General features: G+C 54.7%; 1 protein-coding gene across 4 annotated transcripts in view; it reads left to right on the top strand.

The window, feature by feature from the left end:
* Dgkd (diacylglycerol kinase delta) overlaps window positions 1-18,763 on the top strand; it is a 91,896-nt gene that overhangs the window by 59,329 nt on the left and 13,804 nt on the right. For 3 of the 4 annotated variants that reach the window (XM_090355065.1, XM_090355066.1, XM_090355067.1), the window contains 15 exons: window positions 1,541-1,645; window positions 1,949-2,081; window positions 2,606-2,712; window positions 3,044-3,169; window positions 3,686-3,788; window positions 4,422-4,584; window positions 7,322-7,430; window positions 11,424-11,563; window positions 11,935-12,019; window positions 13,936-14,030; window positions 14,107-14,206; window positions 14,291-14,564; window positions 14,969-15,130; window positions 15,516-15,644; window positions 16,734-16,830. In XM_090355065.1, coding sequence (XP_090211191.1) covers window positions 1,541-1,645; window positions 1,949-2,081; window positions 2,606-2,712; window positions 3,044-3,169; window positions 3,686-3,788; window positions 4,422-4,584; window positions 7,322-7,430; window positions 11,424-11,563; window positions 11,935-12,019; window positions 13,936-14,030; window positions 14,107-14,206; window positions 14,291-14,564; window positions 14,969-15,130; window positions 15,516-15,644; window positions 16,734-16,830 — 1,928 coding nt within the window. Of the gene's footprint in view, window positions 1-1,149; window positions 1,292-1,540; window positions 1,646-1,948; window positions 2,082-2,605; window positions 2,713-3,043; window positions 3,170-3,685; window positions 3,789-4,421; window positions 4,585-7,321; window positions 7,431-11,423; window positions 11,564-11,934; window positions 12,020-13,935; window positions 14,031-14,106; window positions 14,207-14,290; window positions 14,565-14,968; window positions 15,131-15,515; window positions 15,645-16,733; window positions 16,831-18,763 lie in introns of those variants that run through there. The other variant, XM_090355068.1, reaches the window with a different exon arrangement.

Raw genomic sequence — 18,763 nt, forward strand, 5'->3', positions numbered from 1 at the left:
AACCAGAAATTGTGCTGTGGCTCAAGTGGTAGAGTGCTAGCCTTGAGCTGAAGAGCTCAGGCTCAGCACCTAGGCCCAGAGTTCAAGTCCCACAACCGACAAAATAAATAAATCAATGTCAATAAATAAAATAAATGAGGTAGTGAGGAAAGAGGTGTATTTGCAAGTATCTTAAAAATGTAGTGATAGTATCTGGGCTCGATGACTCATTCCTGTAATCCTAGCTACTCAGGAGGCTGAGATCTGAGGATCAGGTTCAAAGCCAGCCTTGGCACAAAAAGACCTGAGACTCTTATCTCCAGTGAACCTCTAGAAAATGGGAAGCAGTGCTTGGCTCAAAGGTAGGGCAGTAGTCTGGAGCTGAAGAGCTCAGGGGCAGCACCCAGGCCAGTTCAAGCCCCATGACCCACACACAAAAAAGTAATGATCAGGGTCGGGAGTTTGACCTAGTGGTAGAGTGCTTGTCTAGCATGCACAAAGACCCAGGTTCGATTCCTCAGTAACATACAATAGAAAAAAGCTGGGAGTGGTGTTGTGGCTCAAGTGGTAGAGCTCTAGCCTTGAGAAAGCTCAAGGACAGTGCTCAGATCCTGAGTTCAAGTCCTGGAACTGGCAAAAAAATGGTGATAGATGTCATACATGTTTTTTCAAGCCACAGTGGGAACTAGGATAGAAAGGAGTAGTAAAAAAGCCAGACTTTAGTTTTGTAGATTTAACTTTGGAGCCACTCAGATTTTACGTAATTGAAATACAAAATGAAGTAAGAGCTTATGACCTTTGAAATTTAGATAAACTATGCCAAATTTTTTCTCTAAAAGAGTGCATGCCTTGTCTGCTTCCTGGGAATTCTGAGAACTCTTCTCCCACACTTTGCCACACTCTGGGTTATCTCCTTTACAGCTCTGGCTGTCTGACAGGAGAGGGGACACTGCCTTTTTCAGCACCCATGACCAGAGTGACTGCTGGGATCTGCTTTGTATTTCCTCTGTGAAATTCAAGTGCAGAGCCCTTTTTCTGTTGATTTATAGAACTCTACATTGTAGCCATGTCAGCAGCATTGTTGATTATTAGCAAGTTTATGACCTCATCTCCAGTACTTCAGGCCCTTCTGTAGCGAGACACCTGCCCACATTCTGTAGAGTGACTGGATGATGAGTAACTTCCTCCAGGTCCACGGGCTCCACTTGGGGGGAGGTCTCTGGATCAGTGGATCTGTTTTCTGTGTTTGCTTCCCCTTATTTACTTAAGGTGTTTTTCTTTTCCCCTTCCAAGTTTGTACAGCTTCTTATGTGTAAGTAGTTGCAAATGCCTATTTAGATTTGCTGATGAACTTAGAAACGTCGTTTCACTCTGAGATTATTCTTGATGATATCCCAGGAGAACCACTTGATTTATACTTTCCAGAATAAATACCCCAAAGAAGTACACATACGCACACGCACGCATACACGTACTCTGTTTCTTTGCCGGTTGGTTTGGTAGCTCCTGTAGCTGTCACCTCGGCTTTGCTCACGATACATTGAACATACTCTTCCTCTAGGTCATCACCCCCTGTAGGAAGCTCATCTTATGTGCTGATAGCAGAAAAGAAATGGAAGACTGGATTGCAGCACTCAAGACGGTCCAGAACAGGGAGCATTTTGAGGTTAAAAGAGAACAACATCCTTCCACCTATGCCTATCGTTGTTGTGTGTTGCTGGCACCTGCCGGTGCCACCTGTTGTTGCTGCCCTCTTGCCCTAATGACCTGCCATCCTGCACCTCCCACACACCGCTGGCACTAGAGAATGTCACTGTCAGCTTGTCCCTGTAAACATGTGCCCTCTCATTCTTCCCAGCCCCTGCCCTCCTCCCTCCTCCTCTTCTGGAATACAATTCAGTGCAAGTTGCCACATGTAAGAATGTCAAAGGGGCCTCTTATCTTTGCCATCCTCACTTGGTTCTTCCAGCCTACCCAGTACAGCATGGACCACTTCTCAGGGATGCACAACTGGTACGCCTGTTCACACGCGAGGCCAACCTACTGCAACGTGTGTCGTGAGGCTCTGTCTGGGGTCACGTCGCATGGGCTGTCCTGTGAAGGTAGGAAGCTGCTTGGTTATTCCATGTCCCACGGTGGCCTGAGGTAGTCCTCGATAAAGCCCGGAAGTCTGGACACTTTGGTCACTCCAGGCTAAAATGATTTCCACTGCTCTGCTTCTCTCTGCTTCACCTGCAGAGCAGTTCTTCACAGATCGGTTGTCACAGTCCTCAGTCAGGGACCAGAGGAAGGAGGCTGTGGGGATCCAGGCCTCAGGCATGGGGCTGCTTCCTGTGCCATGAGCAGGGATGGAACATGAGCAGGGACACAAGACTTGTGCAGGGTACCACCCTGGCCACTGAGCAGGGCCTTTCTGAGCAGGGACTGCATAAGCGGTGGCTTCTTGGACAGACCTGAATATTGTGACAGCAGTGGTCGTGTGCAGCAGCAAGTCCAGCTGCTCACTCCTGGCTCTCCTGCCAGCTGGTCTGCACGCATGCTCTGCTCCCGATCACAGAGGAAAGCGCCACGTTCCGCCCTCATCTTCCTAAGCAGCTCACGAGTTTGCATGCTCCTTCTCTCACAGTGTGCAAGTTTAAGGCCCACAAGCGGTGTGCCGTGCGTGCAACCAACAACTGCAAGTGGACCACGCTGGCCTCCATCGGGAAGGACATCATGGAGGATGAGGACGGGGTAGGCCTGGGGAGATGGAGTGGAGACACAGACCTGCACGGTCCCTCTTGCCCCGTGTGCAGCCTGTGCATCTCATTTGAGAGCGTCGCACTGGGGTGGGGTCTCCAATGATGTGTGGGCTCCGGGGTCATTCTACCCTCCCAGGTCTGCTCTCACCCCTGCAAGTCTGGCTGCCCTCCCCATGGGTGCCGTGGAGTGAGTGGTCCTGCCCCATGCTGGCCCCAGGGAGAGGCCTTGGCTGAGCTTGCAAAGACCACTCTGCCCCCGGACTCCTCCTTGACTTTGGGCCAGAGCTCTGGCTCTCCCTGGCATGTTTCTGCTTGGTCTGCAGATCTCCATGCCGCACCAGTGGCTGGAAGGAAACTTGCCTGTGAGCGCCAAATGTACTGTGTGCGACAAGACGTGCGGCAGTGTGCTGCGCCTGCAGGACTGGCGCTGCCTCTGGTGCAGGGCCATGGTGAGTGGATCTGGTCTGCCTGCTGACCACTCTGCCCCAGTGTGTGAAGGCCCCTGGACCTGAGGCATGGGGTTTGGGCCGCCCAGTTACCTGTCCTTCCCACGGGGTCTGGTCATCCTTATTCTTCACTGAGTTGTCAGTATTGCTTTCTGCTGATTTTCAAACCTCAAGTGTCCCAGCCGCCTGGCAGTGGGCAGTTCTTGAAGAGGCTTTGTGTCCTGGGCTGGCCTCATCAAGTCATCGCCCTGTGGGAGCCCCTTGGGTGGCCGTGGCTCTGGTCAGCACACGATGACTCACTGCAGTAGCTGTAGTGGAGCAGCCCTGGGCGGGGCGGGACTCTGACCGGCTCCCCCTACATGTTTGTTCAGGTAGAAGTCCAGGGCACAGTGTGCCAGGAGACAACACCTGTGTCTCCCACGGTGGATCACCAGCTGTGGCATTAAGGAGCAAGGTGGTGTGTGAGGAGGGGACTGTCCCCTCCCTGCCTCCCTCCATGACACATGGTTCTTGTTCCAGGTTCACACGGCGTGTAAAGAGTCCTTGCTGACCAAGTGCCCGCTTGGCCTCTGCAAGGTGTCAGTCATCCCGCCCACTGCGCTCAACAGCATCGACTCTGATGGTGGGTGTCCCTCTCCGCCCTGCCGGGCCCAGGGCTTCTTTACCACCTCACACTGCTGGTCTGGACGCCTGGAGATGGGGTCAGCCAGAGGCTGGCCCCATACACAAGCTGGGCAGAGGGAGGGAACTGGTGTCGTGGTTTTTTGCTGTTGTCTCACGCTTGCCTGGAAAGCTGTTCCCATGGCTTTTCCATGGAAATGGGTCAAACGCCATCTCAACTGCTTTGGGCTAGAGTGGCCTGTCCCTGTCCCCACCATGGCAGAAGCTAGCATGCTGGCTCACTTGTTAGGCTCCCGCATTGAGACATCCAAAGTCACAAGTTCTGCTGAAAGTCAGGGGCCCTGGGGCTTGGGGCTCGGAGGAATAGGTGACAGCAGTGCCGGGAGGTGAAACTGGGAACGTGTGTAAATGTTCCGATTCTGGGGCTCAGCTCACACCTCACACCTGGGAGAGGTCTCACACAAGCATGCAGACTTGCCTCCCATGATGGGTGCGTGTGTGCGTGCGTGCATGCGTGCGTGTGTGCGTGTGTGAGAGAGAGAGGGAGGGAGAGATCTGTGCTCTCGCTGCTCATCGACTCCACAGTCCCCAGCTCCTCAGTGCTCACTGAGCTCCTCTTCTCTGACACACCCAGGATTCTGGAAGGCCACCTGTCCCCCATCTTGCACAAGTCCGCTGTTGGTCTTTGTCAATTCCAAAAGTGGGGACAACCAAGGCGTAAAGTTTCTCAGAAGATTTAAGCAGCTGCTGAACCCTGCGCAGGTCTTTGACCTCATGAACGGAGGACCGCACCTCGGGTAGGAAGCTTGTGAATAGTCTTTCTGGTGGCTGTGCCGGGGACTGAACTCCTGTGGTCTCAAGCCACGTCTCTAGACCATTTCCTAGAAAGTTGGAATTTTTAGTGTTTTATAGGTTATGGCGTATTTATTTTAGTAAGCTCAAAGGTACAGACATTTTTAAGTAAGAAAGAAATTGTCTTTCTTGAATTACCCCTTCCCCAATTCTACTTGCAGAGGGACCTGCTCTTAATAGTTGCTGGAGGTGTGTGTCCTTTCTTCTACTATAGGTGTACATATGCACACAATATGTGCACACATGGCAAACACGTGCCCATATGCACATCCCACATGCATTCTCCAAGAACAGCTGGGGGGCTGCTGCATGCAGCATGCTGTCGCATGTGTCACTGCAGCCCGGGGGGGTTCACTTATTGCTTGCTTAGCGCTCTCTACCTCTGGCTTACTTCCTAGGAAGACACCCCCCCCTCTCTTTCTTTCTCTTTTCTCTCTCTCTTTTGCCAGTCCTAAGGCTTGAACTCAGGGCCTGAGCACTGTCCTTGGACTTTCTCAAGGCTAGAGCTCTGAGCCATAGCACCACTTCTAGCTTTTTTCTATGTATGTGGTACTGAGGAATCAAACCAGGGTTTTTGTGTGTGCTAAGCAAGCACTCTACCATCAGACCAAACTCCCAGCCCCAAAGCGTCTCTCTACTGGGGCCACAGGGGCTCTTCTGTTTTAGAGCATAACACCCCTCAACATTTAAGGTGGCAAGGTGTGAGAGGCACCAGTGTCGAGGGGAGCTGCTTTGTTCTTTTCACAGGTTTGTAGGGAATGTTTGCTTCTGTAGTGTTGCCATTTGTGCAGATTCCTCTTGTATGGAAACACCAGTTGAGGTCAGACTGCGAGGACAGCTAGTGTGGAAGGTGGTGTGCAGAGTGCTGATAGCCCTAGCTACCTTGTGTGGTTTGGGGGAATTGAGGAGGGAGCTCTTTGGGAGCCAGGTGCTGCTGGCACTCGGCCTGGCTGACTGCCACCCTTGGATGGCATGCCATGGCTTGTGCACATTGACTGTCAGCTGATCTTTCCCAGCCATGCCTCGCCTGATGGCACGCAGACACAAGTGGCACCCTTGGCCTGTTGGCTCTGACACACTTCTCCTCTGCATGACTCTGAGGTTGATGAAATGGGTTCACCCGGAGCCGAGGTGCGCCTCACCTGGCTGCGGGATGGCTGCTAAATGGGTCTCCTGGGCTACTGGGTGACGATTTTGCAGTGGCTCTGGACAGATCCACAGTGCAGTAGAACACGGGTGAAGAGGTAGTACTTATTCCCGCATGTGTGCAGGCGGACTTCAGCGGAAGGAAGTCTCGCCGAAGTGGCACTTCCTGTGTCTGAACAGTTGATCTGTCCAGCTCCTGACAGGACCTAGACCTACTACTTCCTCTTCCTTAGTCTGGCCTCACCTTCCCATGCTTCTCTAGCGGGCTGGGAACATACAGTCTCCTGGAGTTAGAATTCAAAGCGTGCATGGAGGTGATTCTTGTCACTGAAAGCCAGGCGCAGCCTGCTGCGTTGAGACCTGAGTTATTGGCGGGTTACTCGTCCCAGCCCTCTCCCAGTACTGCTGTTTGAGGCGGGGTCTTGAAGGGGCGCGTGCTCAGTCCACAGGTCTCATGGCAGGCTGTCTGCCAGTTCAGTGGGCTGATGCTCAGATTCTTTGGGATCTTAGCTGGGTTTCCTAAGTCAAGCTGCTGTCCCCATGTCTGGCTGTGGCAGCCTTTGCATTCAGCCTGTGTGCTCACTGGGTACTCTTGCCTTTCTCTTCCCGAACACCCGGTGCCCGGCTGGGAAGAGTGGTGTGCAGATGCAGGGAGGGAGGGTCTTGACGAAGCTGAGAATGTTCATCCTTCTCCTGATACGGGGGCGGCCTCTTACAGCAAGACGCTGGATGGCACTGGCGTTGTGGGAAGGCCCGGCGCACAGTCAGGAGGCTCCGCGACTCTGGGGATCCCGACAGAGCTGGGCCCTGAGAGGTGCATTGTGGCTGCCGGCCACTCCTCAAAAGACACACCCTGCTGGGGGCCCTGCAGGACCCCGGGGGACCTCCACGGAGAGGTCAGGGTGTGCAGAAGGCAGCTGTAAAGGACTGTGAAGACAGCCATGGTGCCCCAATAGGGACCCCAAATGGGAGGGAGGAGGCAGTGGGGAGTTACCAGGAGAGAGGGGCTCAGATCACAGAACTGTGAGAGCGGTGAGAGGGGCCAGGTATCTTGATGGCAACCCGAAACTGGGGCTGTGTGAATGCTGGGCAGAGAGTGACTGCCGGCGGAGGTGGCGCGAAGGCTCAAGGTATGAGGCGGCTGAGGGCACGGGGAGGGTCGGCTGGGCAGCATGTGGGCAGGCCAGGTGAAGGACGCAATGGCAGGTGGATCCTCTGGCTCCTGCCTTTGGCTGACGCTGGTCATGGTGGCGCTCTGCAGGTTTCAGTGTCTTCTCAGGGCTCCACTGCCTCAGGTTACCCTGCTCCTGCGTAGAAGGCCTGGCTAGGACCAGTGCCACTGCTGGCTGTCCACACTGTCAGAGAGGGGCCTGAGTGAGGCTGTGTGGCCAGCTGGTGTGGCCCAGGAGAGCCTGTGTGTACTCCTGGCCAGCCTGCAGGGTCAGGTCTTTTCCCTGAGCCCAGGACTGACACAGCTGTTTTGTTTTGTTTCTGTAGAAGCAGGAAGGTTTCATTGACTTTCTCTTTCCTCTGCAGCTTGCGGTTATTCCAGAAATTTGACACTTTCCGGATTCTGGTTTGTGGCGGGGATGGCAGTGTTGGCTGGGTCCTCTCGGAAATCGACAGCCTCAACCTTCACAAGCAGGTACTGGGTGAGGCAGCCCTGCCGAGGTCAGAGGTCAGAAAGCGGCTTGGGGTCTCAGCCGAGCCACTTGAGAGCATCTGCCCTGGTAGGCACCGGCGCGGTGGGTGGTGTGGAGCCTGGGCTCTGCCTTGAGAGCAGGTGGGAAATTCAGTGAGATAGAGAGCTGCTTCAAGAGCATGGCCTCGGGAGCAGGGCTGGGGCCTCGATCTCTCAGTGAGAGGTGATGGGACTTACCGCCTGAAGCTTCTGCCTTGGGACGGGGATGAGGTCAGTGTTAGGGTTCGTTGAGTCTAGACTTCGGCATTAAAATGAAAATAGATGTCCTAGTTGTTGACTAAGAAAATGCTTGTCACAGTCATGGAATTTTCACTTCATCTCCTTCCCGAGTCATAGCCAGTGCCCCAACTCCTATACGATGAGTAGGGGACCCATAATGCAGTCTCTGTGTGTGCGGTGGTACTGGGGGGGGTTGAACTCAAGGCCTACCTACTCTCTCTGAGCGTCTCTTTGGCTCAAGGCTAGTGTTCTACCACTTGAGCCACAGCTCTACTTCTGATTTTCTGGTGGTTAATTGGAGATAAAGAATCTTCACCAGATTTTCTGCCCATGCTGGCATTGAACGATGATTCTCAGATCTGAGCCTCCTGAGAAGCTGACATTACAGGCGTGAACCACTGGTGTGCCTGGCCACAGTGCAGGCTTAAATTAGGATTCCTGCTACTTATCTCCGAGTCTGCTGGTATTCTTTTGAAATCAGTAGTATGCTGGGCTTCTCTCACTTTGTTCAGTCAGCGTCTCTGTGGGATAGTCTCCACTGGACAGAGCTGAGGGTCTGGGTTGGCCTCCCTCCTTGGTGCATGCAGCCAAGGTCCCTGAGCTCCAGCCCTCTGGAGGCTGTGTCCTGCCCTTTGAGGACACCCAGGTAGAGGGTTGGCATACACGGCCCAGCCGCCCTCCCGAGGGGCATGCACTAGTTCCCACTCCTTATTTATTTTATTTTGATGAAATTAAATGTCTCAGTTACCATAGTTACATGTATCGCCTATTCAGCTCTCACCCCCCCACACACTTTTTCTCCTCCTCCTCCTCCTCCTCCTCCTCCTCCTCCTCCTTCTTCTTCTTTTTTCTGGTTGGTCGTGGGGCTTGAACTGGTGGGGCCTGGGTGTTGTCCCAGAGCTCTTTAGCTCAAGGCTAGTGCTCTACCACTTGAGCCATAGCACCACTTCCAGTTTTCTGGTGATTAATTGGAGATCAGTCTCATGGCTTTTAGTGCCTGGGCTGTCGGGCTGGAAAAAAATTCTTATCAGAAATCAAATTACAAAAATAGAAAATGGGAGCTGGGCACCAGTGACTAGCTACTCAGGAGATTGAGATCTGAGGATTACAATTCAAAGCCAGCTTGTAAGACTCATATCTCCTGTTAACCACTCAAAAACCAGAAGTGGCACTGTGGCTCACGTGGTGGAGTTCTAGCCTTGAGCACAAAGAGGCTCAGGGGCAGTGCCCAGCCCCTGAGTTCAAGCCTCATGACCAACCAAAAAAATTTTTTTTTCTTTTAGTGCCAGTCCTGAGGCTTGAACTCAGGGCCTGAGCACTGTTCCTGGGCTTTCCCAAGGCTAGATCTCTACCATTTAAACCTCAGAACCACTTGGCTTTTTTCTATGTATGTGGTACCGAGGAATTGAACCTGGGTCTTTGTGCAGGCTAGGCAAGCACTCCACCACTAGGCCAAACTCCCGGCCCCTCAACCAAAAATTAAAAAAAAATTTTTTTTTAGAGAATTTTTTTCCAGCTTGTCATTCCGTCATTAACATGCTTTTAAATTAATAACAACAAAAAATCTTGGGCTGGGAGTTTGGCCTAGTGGTAGAGTGCTTGCCTAGCATGCATGAAGACCCGGGTTCGATTCCTCGGTACCACATACATAGAAAAAAGCCGGAAGTAGTACTGAGGCTCAAGTGGTAGAGCTCTAGCCTTGAGAAAGTCCAAGGACAGTGCTTACGCCCTGAGCTCAAGGCCAGGACTGCAAAAAGGCCAGAAGCTCAAGTGGCAGAGTGCTAGCGTTGAGGAAAAAGCCCAAGGACAGTGCTTAGGCCCTGAGTTCAAGCCCAGGACTGGCACACAGAAAGTCTTTTCCTTTAGATTGTTGCTCCTGCCACACTGAAAAATGGTACTCATATACCAAGATTAAAAAAACAATATTAACCCATATTGCCTTACACTGCCAACGGTGGTCCTGTGACTGGAATAGATTTTTCAGTGGCCAACCCTGCTCACCCTGGTACCTGTGTGGGTCCCTCTATGTTGTCACGTATTTAAGTGGAATGGTAGTGGCCGTGGGGAGGGGACAGTCCACACACAGCCAGGCCCTGCACGCTGCTCAGGAAAGAGAAGTAGAGCCTCCTGGTGGTATGCCTAGAGCGCTCCACTTAGCCTTGCCACCGGGATCCTTCACAAGGGTGACTGCTGCCGGGACAGTGAAACCTTAGGGTTTATTTTCCTTCGTTGCGCCCAGGTCCACAATCATTTGTCTCCTCTGCTTTCTCTGGCCCATGTGCTCTGGTCCTTCTTTCTCATTCCCCTGGATCCTGCGCCTGTGATGTTTCTCTTCCCAGCTCCTGTTACGTGTTGTGTGCTCAGAGCCTTGGGGTTCCTCTCCTCACACTCCATGCCCACCTGAAGGAGGCATGGTGATGGGGCCTGCCGCCATGTCCATTCTGGGGACACCCTCAGGTTCAGTGTCCTGGTGCAGTCAGTCCTAAGCCATCACTCAGCCCTGCTGTGCGATGTCCCGTTCATCAGGGTCTGAGCAGAAACTTGACAACTTGTCCTCCTGACTTCCCCCTGCCAGCTGTGGGCTAACTGTGACAAGTGCAGTTTTCCCCAGTGGTCCCCAGCCCCAGGTCCTCTTTGGTGTGGGCCATCTGTGTGTTGTTCTGGCCTCTGTCTTTCGGTGACTTGCCCTTTTGTCCTTGGCCATGCTTTTTGGACAGTTGTGTATTGTGTCCTCCGTTAGCCTCTGCGCTGACAGCAGAGTTGACGAGATCCTGCATTAGCTGCTTCTCTCCTCTCTTTTCCTTGCCTTTCTCTTCTTCGTGGCTGACTTGGTCTTGCCCCTTTATGGATGAGCCATCACTCTTACTGCTCAGCTCTCCTGTGAGGTGCAAGGAAGTCCCACTGCCCCCCTCCTGAGGGCCCTTCTATGCCAGCTTTCCTCTGTGTCCTGCTGTGCTACCCCTGCATTTCCAGCCCACAGGTTGTGCTCTCTGTTGAAGGCCCTGTGTGAACTGGATTGGGAACAGTACTAGTGCCATACTTACCAGGGTAGGGTGTAGATCTGGCTCTAGGACCTGGGCCAAGCTGCATTTCAGGCCCTGATGAGTCTGACTGGCCACTCTGTCATCAGAGTCTGTAGCAAGAGACCTCAGGAGCAGCTAGTATTTGGGGGGCCCTCTAAGCAATGATCTGGCATGGAGAGGCTTTGATGCACACTCTGGATGGGTGTGATAGGTGCAGTGTAAGACTTTGGGGAATGTCGATAGATGTATCTAGGCCAGCCTAGGGCATCCACAGAGAGTTGTTGGCATCAGGATATTTTTAGAGTAAATGGAGAGATGTGGGGGGACACACCAGGCACGGTGGATGGAGATGGAGGGAGACACACAGGCACGGTGGATGGAGATGGAGGGAGACACACAGGCACGGTGGATGGAGAGACAGGTTGTGGGGGGGGAGGTACAGAGTGGCTTCAAATGTGATCTCAGCATTGCTTATGGGAAGGAGTCCGAGAACTTGATGATCGTGGAGATACGTGACTGGCAGAGTACAGTCTGTGGAGAAGGAGGCAGTGAGCCTGGTGTCTGCTGTCACTGGCAAGGGCTAAGGTGCAGAGAAGGTGCAGGCAGGCCACACCCTTGTTCACATCTCCTGTGTTTCATGTGCCACTGCTCAGGGCCTCCAAGTGCCTGAGTGTCTTCTCTGCTTTTTCCTCAGTGTCAGCTGGGAGTGCTGCCCCTGGGGACAGGGAATGACCTGGCCCGTGTGCTGGGTTGGGGCTCCGCCTGTGACGATGACACCCAGCTCCCCCAGATCCTGGCGAAGCTGGAGAGGGCCAGCACTAAAATGCTGGACAGGTGCGTCGGCAGTGAGGGCTTCTCGAGCAGGCGTCAGCGGGAGCCTCCGCTTTGTCATAAATGTCAGACTTGAGCTTGTAGTTCTTCCCTGATAGTTCTAGAGCTCGGTCAGATTATGACGAGGCTGGAGGAACTAGCATGGGAAACGTGCCGAGAACTGTTGGGTCTTCTCTGCGTTCCTTGGGGCTCAGAGAGCCCTGTAGTCTTTGCTGCTTAGACTCGGGGTCTCATGACTGCAGAATGCCCTCCGTCATATACGCCAACAGTCTCGTTTTCCCACCCTTCCCTCCCAGAAGAGTGGGGCAGTCACCCCTAGCGCATAGGGCGGAGCTGGGGCGGAATGGGGCGGAGCTGACCCTGTGCCTGTGCAGGTGGAGTGTCATGGCGTACGAGACCAAACTCCCTCGGCAAGCCTCCTCCTCCACCGTCACCGAAGACTTCAGTGAGGACTCTGAGGTACAGTGCTGAGGATGGACTCGGGGCCTTGAGTTCTGCCCCGTGCCATACCCCAGCCCAGACTTGTCGTGCGCGCCCACTGTGTGATCTGGCCCTGCACGGGCTCCCCTGCTCCCCTGCTCCCCTGCTCCCGACAGGTCTCGTGGCTCTGTGGGGAGAGCAGGTGATGCTGAGGCCATGCTGGAGGCCTTGTCACGGGGTTTCCTACAGCCACCACAGGACTCCAGAGGCGTCCAGTGCCTTCTTATTCTCCTACCATCTGCTCAGCACCTCTACTCCACCTGCTGTCCCTTTACCTGCTGTCCCTTTACCTGCTGTCTTCACCTGCTGTCCTCCACCTGCTGTCCCTTTACCTGCTGTCTTCACCTGCTGTCCTCCACCTGCTGTCCCTTTACCTGCTGTCCCTTCACCTGCTGTCCTCCACCTGCTGTCCCTTTACCTGCTGTCTTCACCTGCTGTCCTCCACCTGCTGTCCCTTTACCTGCTGTCCCTTCACCTGCTGTCCTCCACCTGCTGTCCCTCCATCTGCTGTCCTCCACCTGCTGTCTTCACCTGCTGTCCTCCACCTGCTGTCCTCCACCTGCTGTCTTCACCTGCTGTCCTCCACCTGCTGTCCCTCCATCTGCTGTCCCTTTACCTGCTGTCCCTTCACCTGGTATCCCTCCAACTGCTGTCCATTCACCTGCTATCCATCCACCTCTGTCCCTCCACCTGCTGTCCTCTACCTGCTGTCCCTTCTCCTGCTGTCCCTTCACCTGCTATCCATCCACCTCTGTCCCTCCACCTGCTGTCCTCTACCTGCTGTCCCTTCTCCTGCTGTCCCTTCACCTGCTATCCATCCACCTCTGTCCCTCCACCTGCTGTCCTCTACCTGCTGTCCCTTCTCCTGCTGTCCCTTCACCTGCTATCCATCCACCTGCTGTCCCTCCACCTGCTGTCCCCTCCACCTGTTGCAACTATCCACCTCTGGAATTCTTGTCCCCTTTGCCTCCTTCTGCAGTCCTCGTGCTCCTGCTCCTGGCCCACCTTTCCTCTTAGCCTCCCTTTCATGTCTCTTCCTGTGCTTCAATGTGGAGTTCTTGTCCTCAGTGGTGGCACTGTCACCCGCTCTCCTTAGAGTGTAGACTGTCTTGGGAACACCATTGTGCTTACCCCATCTGGCTACCAGGTGACCATGATGACCAGGCAGGAGGGCTGAGGGCAGTGCAGAGACAGAGCGTTATCAGACCAGGCAGTGGTTGGCTGTGAGCAAGGCTGCAGGTCAGCGTGCCTGCACTGCTTTGGCATGGTTAGTGAGCCGTGAGTGCTTTGTGCATTTTCCTTCTTGAGAAGAAGAGTGTGTACAAAGCCTGGTGTGTTCACTGCCCAGCCATGCTGACGCGCGCTGGTCAGAGCTGGGGCCAGCGAGCAGTCCACCTCGAGGGGCAGCTCCCGTGTCCAGGGTAGAGGGGAGAAGTGCAAGTGGTGAGTTACAGACAGACGAGTGGAGCCCAAACAAAGAGGACGCCCCCAGCACTTGACGGAGGAGGGGACAGGACTGCCGGCAGCTTGAGCCAGTCTCATGGCCTCCGCTGAGGGGCAGCTCTGTCTGTTCTGACAGGTTTCCTTTTATCCACACCTGTCTGCTCAGTGTGTGTGTGTGTTGCATTTGTAAGGTAGTGAGTACATCTTGAACACCCCTTCCATGGTTGTCTCCCATTTTCCCTCCTCCTACTCAGTCTGTGTGAGTGGGGGAGGAAAAGCTTTTGATCTATTTCCCATGGCCTCAGCAGTTGCTGCGTGGTCCTGGCAGTGAGTGAAGTGTTGGCTGCTAGGCAGGGTCTGGGGTGGGGGGTCCTCTGCTACCAAGAAGAGGCGAGGCAGCCTTGGCCAGGGTCCTCACAGGGTTGACAGCGCCCTGTCTCGGCTGTTGATAGGTGCAGCAAATTCTCTGCTATGAAGACTCCGTGGCCGCGCACCTTTCTAAAATCCTCTCTTCGGACCAGCACTCAGTGGTGATCTCATCAGCCAAGTGAGCCCTCCGCAGTGGGACTCGGGGTGGCAGCGGCGGGGAGCCAGGTCCCAGCCCCGCTGTTTCTGTGCCCCAGGGTGCTCTGTGAGACTGTGAAGGACTTCGTGGCCCGGGTGGGCAAGGCCTATGAGAAGACGACCGAGAGCTCAGGCGAGTCGGAGGTCATGGCCAAGAAGGTTCGTTCCTGGCACAGGGCAGGCGGGCGGGTGGGCACCGACGTGGGGGAGCACGCATTCCATGCCATTTTGTCCCTTGTCTAGTGCTCTGTTCTGAAAGAGAAGCTGGACTCCCTCCTCAGGACGTTGGATGATGAGTCTCAGGCCTCGTCGTCCCTGTCCAATCCACCTCCCACCATAGCGGAGGAGGCGGAGGACGGGGACGGGCCTGGCACCGTGTGCGGCCCGGCGGGAGACCACCCTGTGGGCTCCATGTGCCCCTCCCGGCCGCAGATTTTCAGGCCTCGGGAGCAGCTCATGCTGAGAGCCAACAGCCTGAAGAAAGCCATTCGGCAGATCATCGAACATACAGAAAAAGGTAATGGGCCCTTCCTAACCAGGTAGCTTTCTGTAGGCACCGACTGGGCATTCCCCAAAGGGGGCCCGTGGGACAACCCCACCGATCCTCCTCCTCCTCCTCCTCACCCAGCACTCCCCCAGCAAGAGTCCCGCCCTCACTGGGTCCCTCTTGCACTGTCCTTGGAAGCCAGTTCTTCCCAGTCCTGCACACTGTCCTCCGCTCTCCCACTCCTTCTGTGGCCCTGGGTCCCTCTCCTCACCTGTGCATCTCCCCAGCCCATTGGCACGAATGCCAGGTGTGCTGGGGGCCTGGGCAGAGGAGGGTGGGGTTGGTTCTGAGTCTTCAGCCAGAGAGCATCGGAGTTGAGGAGAAGCCCTAGACCCCAGTGCGCAGGCTCGGTCATGGCTGTTCTCTCCTGGCAGCTGTGGACGAGCAGAACGCCCAGACCCAGGAGCAGCAGGGCTTTGTCCTCGGCCTGTCCGAGTCAGATGAGAAGAAAGACATGAAGAAGGACGAGAGAGTGTGCCTGCCACCTGCCCACAGTGAGAGCTGTGGAGTAGCCAAGGGCAGGAGCTGCCGAAAAGGTACGGCCATGCTGTGGTTGGGCTCGGAACACGAGCCCTGGGCTGTTAGGGTGTCACGCTAGACACTTGGGCAGATCCAGACTCTGGGCGACAGCCTGTGTCTGCTCCACCAGCATGTGTCCACTTGTTCCGGGGGCACTGGCGGGGCTGCAGGGACAGGGAGAAGCCCCACCTGGCCAAGGGGCCCTCTCCGAGTGGTCTCAGAGCCCTGGCCCACCGTGGCCCAGATGGGGCTATGTCCAGCAGGGACAGGACCTGCCCTTCTTACGTGATGCAGGCCTGGGGATCCCTGACCTGGGCACTGATGCTTTGTCCTCCCACCCCAAGTCCCCTCCCTAATCACGTGGCTCATGGGCAGTCTGAAGAGTGCTGTCCTGTTCTACAGTGTCCAGATCTCCATGCGAGAAACTGATGAGCAAAGGAAGTCTGTCTCTGGGCAGCTCTGCCTCTCTCCCTCCCCAGACAGGAAGCCGGGACAGCTTTCCCGCGCTGAACACCAAGGTCCTCTACCCGAGTGAGTGTGCTCACCTGCGTGTACGGGGTGTGTGGGGGGCATGGCTAGGGCACTGGTTCTGTCAGGGTGAAGTGAGTCGGTGTCTGTCGTTGGAGGACTTACAGACTCAAGGAAGATAGAGCCTTCAAGTTTGTATGACGGAACCAAGTGTTTTTCTAACCAGAAGGCAAGTAGAGCACATATGATACTGAGGCCAGTTGGAAGCTATTTTTTAGATGTTGAATGGGTGATGGCTTCTACCCATTTTTGTCCTTAAATATGGAATGATCATGGTGATTTTTTTTTTTTTTTTTGTGGGTCCTGGGGCTTGAACTCGGCCTGAGCACTGTCCCTGAGCTCTTCAGCTCAAGGCTGCCACCCTACCCTCAAGCCAAGTCCCACTTCCTGTTTTCTAGAGGTTAATTGGAGATCCTTTTATGCCTGCCTGGCTTTGAACCTTGACCCTCAGATTTCAGCCTCCTGAGTAGCTAGGATTACGGTCCTGAGCCACCTCACCTCCTCACCACAGTGTCTGGCTACCTTTTTTTTTTTTTTAACTCTTTGTTTGTTTGGTACCAGTCCTGGGGCTTGAACTTGGCCTGTGTGCTATCTCTGAGCTTTTTTTGCTCAAGACTAATTTTTTACTTTGGGCCACAGCTTTACTTCTGAGTTTTTGGTGATTAATTAGAGATAAGTGTCATGGATTTCCCTGCTCTGGCTGGCTTTGAACTGTGATCCTCAGCTCTCAGCCTCCCGAGTAGCTAGGATTACAGGTGTGAGTCACTGGTGCTAGACTGATTTTTGAATTATTGTCAAAGTTTGGCACTTGTTACTTCAGGAATTTTGCCAGACTGGGACCGTGGCTTAATGATAGAATGCCTGCCTAGCACACATGAAGCCCTGGGTTCAATTCCCCAGTACCCTGTACACGGAAAAAGCCAGAAATGGGGCTGTGGCTCAAATGGTAGAGTGCTCGCCTTGCAAAAGAAGCTCAGGGACAGTGCCCAGGCCCAGAGTTAGAGCCCCAGGACTGGCGAAACAAAACCAACCAGAACACAGTCTGCCATCTTCAGCCTCCAGTCAGCGCGCTCGCCTGTCCTCCTCCCGCAGGTGTGCGGGCCGGGATGTCGGACTCCTTACCTGGGGGCTCAGTCATCAGCCGCTTGCTGATTCATGCCGACCCCTTCAGTGCAGAGCCGGAGAACCTGTGAGTAGGCCTCTGCGCCAAGGAGCAGAGTCTCGAGTGGGCATGACAGGACTTAGTGGACATTGACCGGAAAGCCCCTCGCTGGCTGGTACTGGCTTGTGAGAAGGGAGGCGGGCCTCCTGCTGGAAGCTGGCGATTGTCCCTCCATGTCCCATCAGGGGCCATGATCCAGTTCCCCTCCCTGTGTTCTCCCTGCCCTGCGTGGTCCTCGTGTTTCGCAGCGCAGGCCGCCCCGGGCTGGGGCCTGGAGGGAGGAGGGCTGGTGGCTGCTGGGCTCCCTGTGCGCTGAAGCCTTCTTTCTTTGCCTGGCTTGAGCACAGTTTAATGGAGCCTTCTTATCCTCTAGAGACCATTGCACACAGATGGCTTTTTTTGGTGGGGGGGGTGAGGGAGTTGGTTGTGGGGCTTGAACTCTGGGCCTGGGTGTTGTCCCAGCTCTTCAGCTCAAGACCACCGTCCTACCCCTTGAGCCACAGCACCACTTCTGGTTCTCTAGTGATTGATTAATTGGAGGTAAGTGTAAGATCTGTGGAAAGGAAACTCCACGCAGTTCAGGGGAAGAGGGTTTATTGTGTGAGGGTGAAGTTGGGCAGAGCAAGAGAGTTTATGGCGGGAAGTGAGATTATATAGGGGGAGGGGTGTGGCCACAGAGGAAGTGGATGTGATCTCCGGATGGGGAATACCTCTGACTGGGGGACCTTTCACCGTCCCCAGGCATGCCAGCTGCCAGGGTTACAGGTGCTGGGCGGGGATTTCCAGGGGGCAGAGCGGGGGAGCCAAGAGAAGGCATCTTCCAGGTGGACCTAACAGTAAGAGCCTCTCATGTTCTTTAGTGCCAGCACTGGCTTTGAACTGTGATCCTCAGGTCTCAGCCTCCTGAGTAAGCTAGGATTATAGGCGTGAGCCTCCAGCACCGCTTTAGATGGCAGTTTTCAAACCAAAGAGACTTAAAATCTTTCAGATGTTTCTGCTGACTGCAGGCAGATTTTAGGCAATGGGCTAACAGTTGCCAAGTGTCTGGTGTGGTGGGGGCCGTATCCGTAGTCGTGGTTCATAAAGGCTCGGAGAAGTCCAGGGCTGGCTGCCCGCACGTGTGGCTCCTGGGTCCTGGGTCTCGTCTTTTTCTGCTATCCTGATGCTTGTGGGTTCTGCCCTCCCAGGTGGCCAGAGCTGCCCTCCCACCAGGAGTAACGCCCGCCCCCTGCAGGCCCCGACGAGATTCTCCCTTTGTCTTCTCCTCCACAGCTGCTGTGAAGCCTCTTCTCTCCTCCTGGGGAGGCTGGGGCGCTCCCCGCCGCAGGGTGTGGCAGCCACTGTGCAACCTGGCAGTACCCACAGTGTTGGCCACATGGTCTCCAGCTCAGAAAGGCTTTGTGCCCAGCTTTGCTCTAAGGCTAGCTGCTGGGCACGTGCACGAAGTGTGTCTGGATTCTGGTCCAGACAGTGTCCCCCATCCAGCCCGTTTCCTGCTGGTGTCTATAGGGGCTTCTAGAATGTGCCCTTCCCCCCAGCATCCTGCATCCGCCTCTTGCTCTCATGGAGGAGCCCTGGGTGAGCACTTCGCCCGTGGCAGAGGCCCACCCTACCAAGGGATGGGGATCAAGAATGAGTACAGGAGCCTCAGCATCTGTGGCTCTAGAGGAGAGACCTTGTGGCCCCAGGCATTTTCAGACCACTGTTAGCTTTCATTCCGAGTGGCTTTGAGACCTGGAGGGGGGCAGTGTGTGTAGACAGATGGCTTCTCGGCTGGAGGCTGCTAGTGCAGCTGAGATGGCAGGCAGTTTCACAGCATGGCACACCAGCGTGCGTCACCGCACGTTCTAGTCTTCTGCCACCAGACCTAGCCAAGAAGACTGAAAATGTTCAAAATAATCAACATAAAGCTAAACTATGCAAGTGTCCAGCTGCGGACAGACAGAAGTGTAGTCTAGTT

This window comes from Megascapheus bottae, chromosome 21, assembly GCF_031878675.1.
Source record: "Megascapheus bottae isolate mThoBot1 chromosome 21, mThoBot2.hap1, whole genome shotgun sequence".
Lineage (NCBI taxonomy): Eukaryota > Metazoa > Chordata > Mammalia > Rodentia > Geomyidae > Megascapheus > Megascapheus bottae.